Raw genomic sequence first — 12321 nt, forward strand, 5'->3', positions numbered from 1 at the left:
CAACTAGCCATTAACCAACAGGCAATTTATTTTGTTGGATTGCCACTCAGTTTTCACAATTCAACCAGTTCTGAGCATCCTGGTTTAAATTATTAGTCTAAGAAAAAATTATTATTATTATTTCATTTTGCCTTTCCTATTTTTTTTAAAAGAAAATGGAAAAAAAGAAAAAGTAACTGTAATTCTTTTATGACTTCCTTTGGACTTTATCCCCTTCCTATCATGATGAAAACCATATATCTCTCCCATTATCTTCTGAGTTCTGGGATTTTCTAAAATTTTCCTTCTCATTTCTTTCTCAGGAGTCTCCTATCACCAGCAGATTGGGTTTTTTTTTTTTTCCCCCCTCTCTAAAGGGTTTGGGAAAAGTCAAAAAATTTAAATTTAAGTAGAAGTTACTTTTGAGATCATCAAATCCCTCCTCCCCTCCTTCTCTCTCAGGTAAGAAAACAGACCCAGATGATGTGAGGCTTGTCCAGATTCATGCAGAAGTGGACCTGGATTCTAGAACTCAGCATCCAGGCACAGGTTCTTTCTGCATAGCACCAGGTGACGTGTGAAGGAGTATTCTTTAGCTGCTGAACGGTCTACTCACACGTACACATTTGCCCACACACTACACTGTAAAAGAAGGTGTATGACATGGAATGTTAGGTCCCCTGGGTGGTGGGGCCGGAGAGGGGCTTTGGGGAGTGAGCTCAGGACCACAGCAGTACGGTGCTAGCTGGTGATTTGTGCTCACAAAGCCTAGCTCTGCCACTCAGCGGGCAGGACCCTTCCTGAAACGGGAGAGCCGTACAACCTGCCTCCTGTGGGTGGGGCAGCGCTGGGATTCAGGTTCAGCTACATTTTCACTGGAACTGTACTCAGAATCTAATGTGCTCAAGACGTTCTATTAAACGTTTTAGAGAAAACCAAAGTCACGTATTAGTCAACATTTTAGCCTACAGATAATCTAAAATTTGAAATTACTTTGGACTAAGAAGAAAAAGTTAAAAATGCTTCCAAATCTTGATTTAAAAATAAAAGAGGATTTTCAGTATAGTCTCAGAAAGCAAGAAATATAAATGTTCTGGGATATAGGTTCTGGAAGAGAATCAGACCCTTTAGTCAGAGAGAGGCTGCAGCCAGGAGGGAGCTTGGGAACCTGGCTTGATACACTGCACACAACCCAGGAGAAACCCTATTTTAAGTTTTTCAACATTATAAACACTGACAATTTATTTCCACCTCAAAATAACTGGATTGGATTTTTCTAAATAACTATTAAGGAATGGATATTTAGAGACAGAAATTGACAACAGAATGTTTCAGAACAAAAAGTTGGGGACAAATCTCATCAAAATAAATTTAGAATGGGTGACTGTCAATAACATACTATATTCATTCATCTTCTTAATAAAAACATAAGAATAGTTACATAACAAAGCAAAAGGCATAAGGATATTGAAACACTCACTTGACTTACAGTAAAAGGGAATACAGTAAAGGTATTACTTTTTAGATTTTTAACTAGTTAATTTCTCCCCTGTGAACCTGTATCTAAAAAGCCTGGTGAAAAATTACAGAGGCAAAGGGAAAACTCTGTAAAATGCAGCACATACATCGGGGATAGCAAAGGGTGAGGAGTGCAGAGAAAAAACAAAACATGATCTGGGAGCTTTCTTCTTAATAAATAGTCTAAGCTGGCCGGCACAGGAGGACATGGGATGCACAGAGGTACAGCCCAGGCTGGATCTACCCTTCAATCACACAGGGTGGGTCTATTTCTCTCAGACAACTATCCATTCCAGAATCAACCATTACCAAGGGAATTACTATGTACATCTTTGAAAGTTTTTTTTTGTTTGTTTGTTTTAAAAATTGACCTGGTTTTATCAGGCAGATCTTATGGCGTCCAAAGATGGCATTCCCTGTTGTGTGATGAGAGAAAACCAAGATTAACTAGATAGTCACAACATTCCATAAGGAGAGGAGTTCAAAATAATGATTGGCTAAATGATGCTTAAAGTCGAGGTGGTGCTCAGAGGCTCCTAAATCATTTATCTACTCCCAGGTGAACTGCTGACTGGCAAGTGAAGGGAGAAGCAGAAACAGAGCAGCTGAGAGAAAGGAGGGCCCTGAGTCCCAGGGCCAGAAGGACACTGGTCTTTGGAAAGAAGGTCGCAGAGCTGCAACACTCCACCGACTTTCGACCATTAGAAAATGAAACGTAAGGAGGCCCCTATTTTGATGACATGTATGTTATGGTGGATTAAAAATGGTCACAGGGCTTCCCTGGTGGCGCAGTGGTTGAGAGTCCGCCTGCCGATGCAGGGGACACAGGTTCGTGCCCTGGTCCGGGAGGATCCCACATGCCGCGGAGCGGCTGGGCCCGTGAGCCATGGCCGCTGAGCCTGCGTGTCCGGAGCCTGTGCTCCGCAATGGGAGAGGCCACAACAGTGAGAGGCCCGCGTACCGCAAAAAAAAAAAAAAAAAAAAAAGGTCACAAATTCTTTGCAGCTTCTCCCATCAAGAGGTGGAATCCACTGCCCCACTCTTTGAACCAAGGCTCTCCCTGTGAATTGCTTACACTATCAGAATGCAGTGGAGGTCATGCTGTGTGACTTCCAAGTTCTTGGTCTCTTTTAAGGCTTTGCTACTTCCTCCCTTGCTTCTGCCATCACATAAAGGAGCCAGGATGAAGGACCACACAGGGGGTGACAGGCCTTTCCAGCCAGACATGTGAGAATGATGCCACCATAGACCATCTAGCCCCAGATGACCCACCAGCTGGCTACAGAAGAACCTGCCAGTTAAAACACTGAGGCATGAGAAATAATAAATCTTCATTGTTTTAAGCAACTACTTTTGGGGGTGCCTTGTTACACAGCAATGTGTAACTGAAACATGGGTATATTGTATTAATATGTACTATGCTGATATAAACAAACATGATAGTGAGATATAAATTCATATTCTTTGATATATTTCCTGAACTTAAAAACAACAACAAAACATTGTATATATATAAAAAAAAAAAACCTGCACTGGAGAGTATAGGGCTTTGAATCAAAGAACCTGGCTGAAGATTTGGACCTGCTCTGTCCCTTGTACCAAAAAACATTTGTGATCTTGCACAAGTCACTTAATCTCTCAACCTCTGTTTTCATTTCCATAAATTTCTCATGGAGTCAGAAAGATGACAAAATGAGGGCAGCAAAAGTAAAAAATGCTTTGGAAACAGCAAGGTACACTACAAGTTTAAGCTGTCACTGTTACTGCCACCTAGATGTTACTTAAAGACTTTCCTGTTTTTCCTTCCCTGCAAAGACATCATTTGATCAAAGCATTTGACATAACTTTCTCTTTGTAAGTTTCCTTTTGCATGGAGGCACTGGCATGCACACATGCACACAGGGTCTTGCAAAGACCATGAGGTGTCAGGAGCCCCGTGGACAGTCCCATTTTTCCTTTTTGTCATCACGCAGGGTTCAGGCCCAGTTTAAGGCCCAGAGCCACTAAGTCTCATTCCTTTTCACTATCTCCTGAAAGTTATGATGAGCTGCCATAGACCTCACAACATATTCTAGCACCAACAGAAGAGAAGAGGATGAAAAGAATTATCAGAGTGCTTGGACACTGAAACCAAGTTGAGGGAAGGCAGATTTAAAAATGATAATTATATCACCAAGAATTATATCTAAACAGGATGAAGTTCAGGAGAAAAGACAGCAAAAGAGGGGACAATGAAGGATGGGCCATTAAGAAAAAGCAGAGACTCAGCAAGGGGAGAAGGACTAACGTATCCTTAGAAAGGGCAGAGGTGGGTGGGAGAACCAGTACTTGTCAGGCATGGAAGTGGAAAGAGGTATCCATGCACCATAAGGACATCTGGAGGGGAGTATCTATCACTTGGAAGAGCTCAGCTCATGTTCCATGAATGAATGAATAACTGAATGAATAAATGAACTGAGAACAGGCAACTCAAAAGAAAATTCACAAAGTGAGCAAGTACTTACACCCAAACAGGGCAGTCAGGGGCCTTAACGGGTGACAGTCTCACTGGGAATGGCAATTCCATTTGGATGGTAATGAAGGAGGGAGGGATTTATTCTTTAAGATGAGGGCAGAATGTCCACAGATTCCTTTTCTAGTCTATGCAAGTATAATAAGTCCTACAAAAAAGGGGCTGTGACTTCCACCTAAGGAAAGCCTCTACTGCTAAAGTTTCCAATATCTTACCTTACTCTGTCCTGACTGTAAAGGGCTTTTCCCCCTGAATTCGCCACACAATCAGTTTTGATCTCAAATGGCTCTAATTTCTTAACAGTGCTCTTTATAAATATGCTGGTAAAGGTCAAGTCATCATAACAGGGCTTTGCATATTCTAAAATGCTCTTCTTTATACCTAATCATGGTCTCAAAAGAGAAAACTGACGTGGATCACACACAAGGATAAAGTGAGGTAGTTTTCTTTTCTTAAAATACTACCAGTATTACAACATATTAGGCTCTCTTCTTTTTATTTCCACTTTCATGTGATTGTTTGGGTTTTTATTCTCTTATCAAAGTATGACCTGTCTGTCATCCTCCTTAATAAGTGGGAACCCATTTAATATGCTCAACTAGGTTAAGTCACAGTCTGAGTGTATTCTGCATTACTGATTCATTCATAATTAATGCATACACAGAGGAAAAGAAAGAAGACACAATTCCTGACCTGTAGAAATGTCCTTTAGCTGGTGAGACAAGACTTTACCCGTGTTAACAGTTACATAGCAATGCAAGGAAGTATATGATTAATTGGCAACATGGACAGGATATGTTGCGAGTACCTAGGGAGTGAGACGGGTGTCGGCTGAAGAACAAAGACCTTGTGGATAAAGTAGAATTTAACGGAGAGTCCTGCAGGATGAACAATACTATTAGAAAAGGTAGAATGCAGAGATAAAGGCATCTCATACTTTGAGAGGTGAGCCCAGTGCTTGGAGTGGAGGATTTCTGCAATATTGAGAATTGGCCATAAAGAAGGGGGTTGGGGGAAAACTGCAAGGGTTTTAGAGTGAGACAAGGAGTAGTATTACCACCTAATGGCAGGAAGATCATTTTTCTCTTCCGCAACATATAAGTCATCATGGCCAGTAGTGGGCCTGTTCATTCATTCATTCATCCATTCACTCATTCATAAATGTAGGTTACCATTTTATATCAAGTCCTGTTCTATGTACCGGAGGCTATAAAATACTCCCTTCCCTGAGAAGCACACAGAGTAGGAGAGACTGACCAAAAACATCAGTGATTTCCATGTATTATGAAAAGGGCTGTGATAAAGGGATACATGGGAATTAGGTTACAAGGGAGCGGAGGAGAGACACCTAAGTCATCTTCAGGGGCTGAAGACTGAAAAACCCTTCAAAGAGAAGGAAATGTAGTCCTGAAAGAGGAGAAGTTTGTAGAAGGGGAAGGCAATCAGGGAAGAGCCCACTGCAAACGCAAAGGCCCAGAGCCCGAGACAGCTTGGGGGATGGGGGGAATCCAGCTCAGGTGGGAACACAGGAGAAGGGGCAGCAGGGGAGGAAGGGTCACTGACTTTAAAATCCAGGAAACCAAAGAGCTGTGAGAACTTATCCCTCCCTGCAAATAATTTACCCTGGGATTTTTGGATGGCTTCCTCCTCCATGCCTCCAATTCCTTCATTAGGGCCCTTTAACTGAACATCCTTTGGTTCTGAATGCCAAAGTCAAAATTAGGTCAATACGTAATAATCACCCTAAGGTTTATGTTTACCAGACTCACGGAAGCTTGGGGATAAGAACGGAAGGCTTCTACTTGAACCTCCTTTCCAAGGTAACATTTCTTCTAAGCATTCCTGGAAGGTGGCCATCCAGACGGAAAGAAGTCTCTCTGGCCCCAGGGAGCTCAGTTTATCTCAGGAAGCAGCCCAGTGCATGACTGTACATCATTAGTTGTAAGAAATTTTTTTTCCTTAAATTGAAATTAAGTATGTCTTCCTGTTGCTTCTATCCATTTCGACCCCTTAGAGTGAAAAAAATAGCCTACTGTGCCTCCTACATACAAATGGTGCTACATTACATTTATAACAGTGAATTGAGAAATGTCCCTCTTGCTCTCCAAAGGTCTTGTTAATTGACAACTGGCTTAGTTTTGATTAATTAGGTGGTCTAATATCGTGTGCCACCTTCCTTCTCATGAAGACCTTGAAGGGACATCTGTCACTGTTAGTAATACTCCGTTTTCCTCCTTTACTGATTAGTAATACCTTATGTTTGCACAATACTTCAACCCTTTCCAAACATCTGCACATAAATTATCACAACGTAGTGTCGTAAGAAAGTGCTACGCCACTGTATGTTTACCTTCACAAAAATCTCTGCACCTGTTTTATGATGCACTATAAAGGATAGGGCAAGTCCTGTAAAATATGTCTGAGAGAATCCTACGGTTTCTGACACAACAATGGCTAGTAAATGTCCAAAAATTAACATGTTTTAAGAGAAGGAAGAAGAAAAAAGTAGTTATCAGAAAAAACTCTGGATGTCTACTTCAATCATGGACAAATGACTGATACTTTCCTTAACTACAGACCATACACATTCCTACCTTAGCAAACCATCTGTTTAATCACAATTACTCATGCAACAAACACAGATGCTAAGTGCCTGGCACAGGGTCTGAGGGAGAGAGAGCTTAGTTATGGGGTTAAGGAAGGTACCATGTTAACTCTGGATATTAAATGCAAAGTAAAAGTTGAAAGAAATGAGGTGGCTTAGTCAAAATCATGACTTAGTGACCTGGGAAAGATGGAGGGGAGGACCTGGTAGGGAAGAGGGGAGGGTACTCAGCAGGGGAAATAGAACGTAAACCCCGTGATTCCAAGCACGGTCTTTCCCAAAGCAAAGCACAAAGTACCAGCTCTACGGTGGTGCTATGAAGACTGTCAAGGATTCGGCCTGGGGACCCTTGCATTCTGGAGTAAGTCTGGCCCTGCAGGGTTAAGGGGATGTCCTGCTACTAAGATTAAACTGACAGCAGCTTTTTCCCCATCAAGCCAAAGAGAGATGTGCTTGTTCCTCCAGAAAGCATTATAGGAATTTAAACTCCTTGTTGCCTCAGCAAGTTATAGGTCTGGGTAGATGTGTGATTGCAAACGTCAAGGATCCCTGGGGAGCAATTCTATGATGCATGCAGTGTTTCACGCCATTGCACACAATGGTTAAACACCTGTAAGATTCACTGCACAGGATCAAATGACATGCCTACTATGGATCGATACCTTGCTGCCTCCCCGGCTCCAGACTGAGGGACACACATGCCCGTTTAGTTTGCAGCCTGCAAAAGTGCACAGGCACCCCAACCTGAGGAACCTCTAAGGATCAGGGACTTAACCTGAGGACAGGTGACTTTGGCCCCAGGAACGATACATGGAAACTACCAAGTCATAGTAACCGTTCAGTGATTTCTCCATAGAAACAGGAGGATATTAGGGTTCTCTGACCCTTGGAGAAAACAAACAGCATGCCTGAAACTGTGCCTTTCGTGATGCTAACACACAGGACAGAGGAGAAAGCGTAAAAAACGAATGACGGACCGACCTTGTGGGCAGGGTGCAGCAACCATCCGCTGTGAGTCTGACTTGAGTTTCGTAGCTGTCCAGGGGGCACACGGCCTGCTGAACGGAGGGACACTCCACAGTGCTGCAGTCCACGCTGAAAACTGGGGGGCAAACAGAGGCACCATTCACCGTTACGTTTCCTTGCATTTTGAGTCCCCAATGAAACACTGGCTCTTCAAATTTTTGTAGTTTCCTTGCTTCTTGGAAACCCTGTCTTAGCACTGGCATTTTCATTTCCATCAACGTTAGAGAACTGTAATATGACCCAAATCTTCTGTTCAAGAAAAGAAGGGAACAAGACACTGAAGAGTTAAGACGCAGACACAGAGAAAGACAGTGAGTTAAACCAGTGGTGGTTCTGTGGATGGTGACGATCAGCCCGAGGCATTTCTTTTTTTTATTTTTTATTTTTTTTTGCGGTATGCAGGCCTCTCACTGTTGTGGTCTCTCCCGTTGCGGAGCACAGGCTCCGGACGCTCAGGCTCAGCGGCCATGGCTCACGGGCCCAGCCGCTCCGCGGCATGTGGGATCCTCCCGGACCGGGGCACGAACCCGTGTCCCCTGCATCAGCAGGCGGACTCTCAACCACTGCGCCACCAGGGAAGCCCCCGAGGCATTTCTGATGAAACAGTTCAAGAGATGAACAAGGGCTTGCTTGGCTTGAGCATTTACCAAGCAGTTAAACAAAATCTGACCCATGGTTAGAAACTTTGGAAGAGGAAATCTCTGCAGTCCAGACCTATTCACAGACCACATTAGAAATGCAGCCACAAGAACAAAGATGTTAGAAATACCATGGATCCAGAAACAGCTGGGACATGACTACAAAACAAATGTGGCAAAGAAGTTGAGTAAACAGTCAAAGATGACTTAGCACATGCTATAAAGCTAACGGACGGATGGTGGGGAGCTGGCAAGGAGGAAGACTGGGGCTGAGTATTTCATTATAAAATGTCTGGCATTTTGATGCATATATTTATCTAAAAATAACTTTCTGTTTTATGTATGATGATTGTTTTTAAATGTAATACTTTAAAGTGACAGATATATCTGCAAATGAGGACGATGACCTCCTCTGGGGGAATGAAGCAGGCAACCACAGTACCATAAATTTTGACACCCTACTGCCCCCATCAAGCATACTTTGAAGGAAGAAAAAAGAAGAAGAAAAGAGAAAAAGACAGGGTCCCTCTCTGAAGGCACTCCTGTACCAGTGGATTATCTGGTTCTCTGACTGGAGGGCAGAAGCCAGGCCGCTGTGAGCCCAGAGTAGCAGGTTTGCAGCATCCCACTGTCAAGTGGCCAGGGTGGGGCGGGGGGCGGGGGAAGGCTGGCTGCTGCTGCCCTCTGATGCAAAGCAGCGAGGCTGCTGGGACCAAGCCCGTGCATACCTGGTTTGCACTCATAGAGGTCACAGCACTCTCCCGGCTTCCCTGAGGCTTTGGACACAAGTATGTTCAGGTATCCTGGCTGGCAGACTTTCCGCAGGCAGCCCGCGGGGTCGCACACGCAGCGGCTGGGGAGGGGGCAGCACTCCCCGGGGGGCGCGTAACCCTCGATCAGAACGGAGTCTTCAGGACAACGCGGAGAGAACTGGACTTCACAGCGGGCCTTGGAGCAATCTGGCTTCTCTTCTAAATGGGAGAGAAAGAGTTTAGCACAGGCCCAGGGGCAGCATGGGGCACCTTCCCCATAAGTGCAGGCAGCCCTGATGATAGACTAACTAACAAAGAGTACAGGAGGGACAGAAATCTGGTGAGAACCCTCAAACACAGCTAAGCCGCCCACGGAAATCTTTCCCGTGACCTGCTCATGACACCAGAGCGAGAGGTGGAAGCTGCCTTCTCCATCGGCCCGTCCCCTCCCTTGTGTTGAACAATCCATGTCCAGCACATGGACCAGGTGAAGAGAGGCAGAGGGAAGATGCCTATGTGACGTGGAGACTCTGAAAACAGGACTCAGTCACTGACCAGTGGAAAGATCTTTAAGTTTAAGAGGAGTTTTAAGGGCCGTTCTTTGAAAACAGTGTACATTCAAACACCAAAACAGGCCCACAAATACCTAATGGCTGCTTTGGGGACTGAAGACAAGATGCATGACAATCACCACGGAGGAACTCGACCTCCAAGCTCTGAAATTTGAGGAGATGAACAATTAAGATGATATGAAAGCTTTAGCAAGATGGATATCGAGCCAAATTCCCGTGTAATTTCCTGAAATGGCATCTGGTGTGTTTCTATCCCTCGCAGAAATCCATCAAATGTACTTCATTCTCCTTTCTACAGTATTATGTCACCAACCTATTGCTGCACTTCCATTTTACAGATAAGAAAAATAAATCAAGCAAAGCCCTAGCTTCTGGAGCCCCAGTCCACAGCTCAGTTTCTTGGTTTAAGCTTTTAAGAAACTTATAGCCACATTAGGCCCTTGTCAACTGCATTATTATGAACTTTCATCAAATCTTTAACCGTGGTCATTTTTAAGTCTTTTGTCATATACAGACAGTTCTGGGTGTACTCTGATGCTTTTGCAAAAATGTTTCTATAAAAGGGTTTCATCTTCAAGGAATTCATGGAAAAGACTGACAAGTACAGGTTTCTGGTAACTGACTATACTGCTGAACCGAATGAAGAAGCATTTTCAGAACTCTAAAGGAAAACTGATGACTTCATAAAAGTGCTAACAAAAGATCAAGATGAAAAAAAATTAATTACATGGGACTGAGTGAACTGATGAGGATGATTATAATTTTTGTGACTTTCTGTTTGAATTAAAAAAAAATCCCACAAGGACTCAGAGGCAAAAAATATACAAATCGATTTTCACTGCAAAGTAAAGGAGCTGTTACAGTGGAGGATTACTGAACTGAATGTCAATATCATACATAGTATGAGTGTGTTTCGTGTTTGGTAATTGCAATCATCGTTGCTTTTGTTGTGGTCATCCACGTATAATGCTTGGTGTCAGTTTACTTATCTCTTGTAAAAATAAAATACAGTGTGTGTGTGTGAAAAAAAAAAGAAAAACGTTCTGGAGATGGATGGTGGTGATGGTTGCGTAAACAATGTGAATGTACTTAATGCCACTGAACTGTGGCATTAATATGCCTTCACTTAAATATAGTGAAGATGGTAAGTTTTACATTATGCATATTTTATCACTATTTTTAAAAATAAAGAATAATACCTTTTTAAACTCAAAAAAAAAAAAAAAAGAAAAGTCTGAAATAAACCAAAAGCACATCATCATGGCCTCATGACCTTGAGTGGAAAGAGTTTGGAAAATGTTGGGTGAAAATAATGCCATGTAGTATTGGGGTATGTTCATAAGCTCTGTCTTTCCTAAAGTAAAACCCACAAAGAAGCACAAAGCAGGGTTAGATGCAAGAGGTCTCCTAGTTCAGTCTTCTAAACTAAAAATTTTAGTCTATTTTGTAGATAAAGAACCTGAGGCCCGAGAATTCAAGCGATGTGTCTAAGGTCAGTGGTAAAATTAAAGCAAGAATCCAAGCTTTCTTACTTCCAGTCCACTTAGCTCTTTATATCACAAAAGTAGGTCTATTTCCAAAATCAAGTGTCCCTCAGGTCATTTCTACCTTGATTGCTGTATCTTTCTTTTCACCATCCATCTTCCTTCTGTAACTATTTCTTGTCTAATCAAAAGAGAGCACAGGAGAGCCTTCATACTCATAGTTCTAGTAAATTCATTCAAAAATATTTCGTGAGTGCCTGCTGTTCCAGCAGCCTGGGATACACCACAAGGAAAACAAACATAGATCCTGGCCCTTATACAGTTTACAATGCACTGGAGGGTGATATAAAATAAACAATAAATATTATAAATAAGCAAACTATATAGTAGCAGAGGGTGATAAGTGCTGCGTGGGGGAACAGAACAGAGCAAGAGGGAATTAGAGTGCATGGAAGAAGTGGGGGGCAGTTACAATTTGGTCGGGGGACTTCCCTGGTGGCACAGTGGTTAAGAATCCACCAGCCAATGCAGGGGACACAGGTTCGAGCCCTGGTCTGGGAAGATCCCACATGCCACAAAGCAACTAAGCCTGTGTGCCACAACTACTGAGCCTGCGTGCCACAATTACTGAAGCCCGCGCACCTAGAGCTTGTGCTCTGCAACAAGAGAATCCACTGCAATGAGAAGCCCGCGCACTGCAATGAAGAGTAGCCCCCGCTTGCCGCAACTAGAGAAAGCCTGAGCACAGCAATGAAGACCCAACACAAAGATAAATTTAAAAAAAAAACAAAACAATTTGGTCGGAATAGGCATCACTGGGAAGCTGATGTTTGAACAGATTTGAAGGAGTGAAGGGTGGGCCATGGAGATACTTGGGAGAAGAGCATTCCAGCAGAGGGCACAGCTACTGCACTCCTGCATGTCCCAAGAGGAGCAAGAGGCCAGTGTGGCTGCAGCAGGATATACAGAGGATACATATACCCAATTTTCATATTACAAGCCCAAGCAACTGTCTTCAGAAGAGAACAGAATTAAGAGGAATTCCACTCCTGGATCCCCATCAGCGTGGGCAGAACAAATCAAAGAGCTGAGGAGGAGAAAGAGAATCTTGGCTGTATGGGAGATGGAGTGTGTAAAGCACACTGAGTAGATGTCTTATCTGTCAAACACAAACACATGGTCTCATAATTAATGAGTGCTATGACTTTAACTGCAAACAGCACTTAATTTCTACT

At 43.1% G+C, this 12321-nt stretch overlaps 1 protein-coding gene across 2 annotated transcripts in view; it reads right to left on the reverse strand.

Moving 5' to 3' along the window:
- The window catches only part of CRIM1 (cysteine rich transmembrane BMP regulator 1), a gene marked incomplete at both ends in the record, with an annotated part of 206790 nt that overhangs the window by 99237 nt on the left and 95232 nt on the right, over positions 1 to 12321 (reverse strand). Inside the window, 2 exons of one of the 2 annotated variants that reach the window (XM_079721281.1) lie at positions 7596 to 7716; positions 9007 to 9249. In XM_079721281.1, the coding sequence (XP_079577407.1) occupies positions 7596 to 7716; positions 9007 to 9249 (364 nt within the window). The remainder of the gene's footprint in view (positions 1 to 7595; positions 7717 to 9006; positions 9250 to 12321) is intronic. The other variant, XM_079721282.1, reaches the window with a different exon arrangement.

This window comes from Hyperoodon ampullatus (assembly GCF_949752795.1).
Source record: "Hyperoodon ampullatus genome assembly, chromosome: 15".
NCBI lineage: Eukaryota > Metazoa > Chordata > Mammalia > Artiodactyla > Ziphiidae > Hyperoodon > Hyperoodon ampullatus.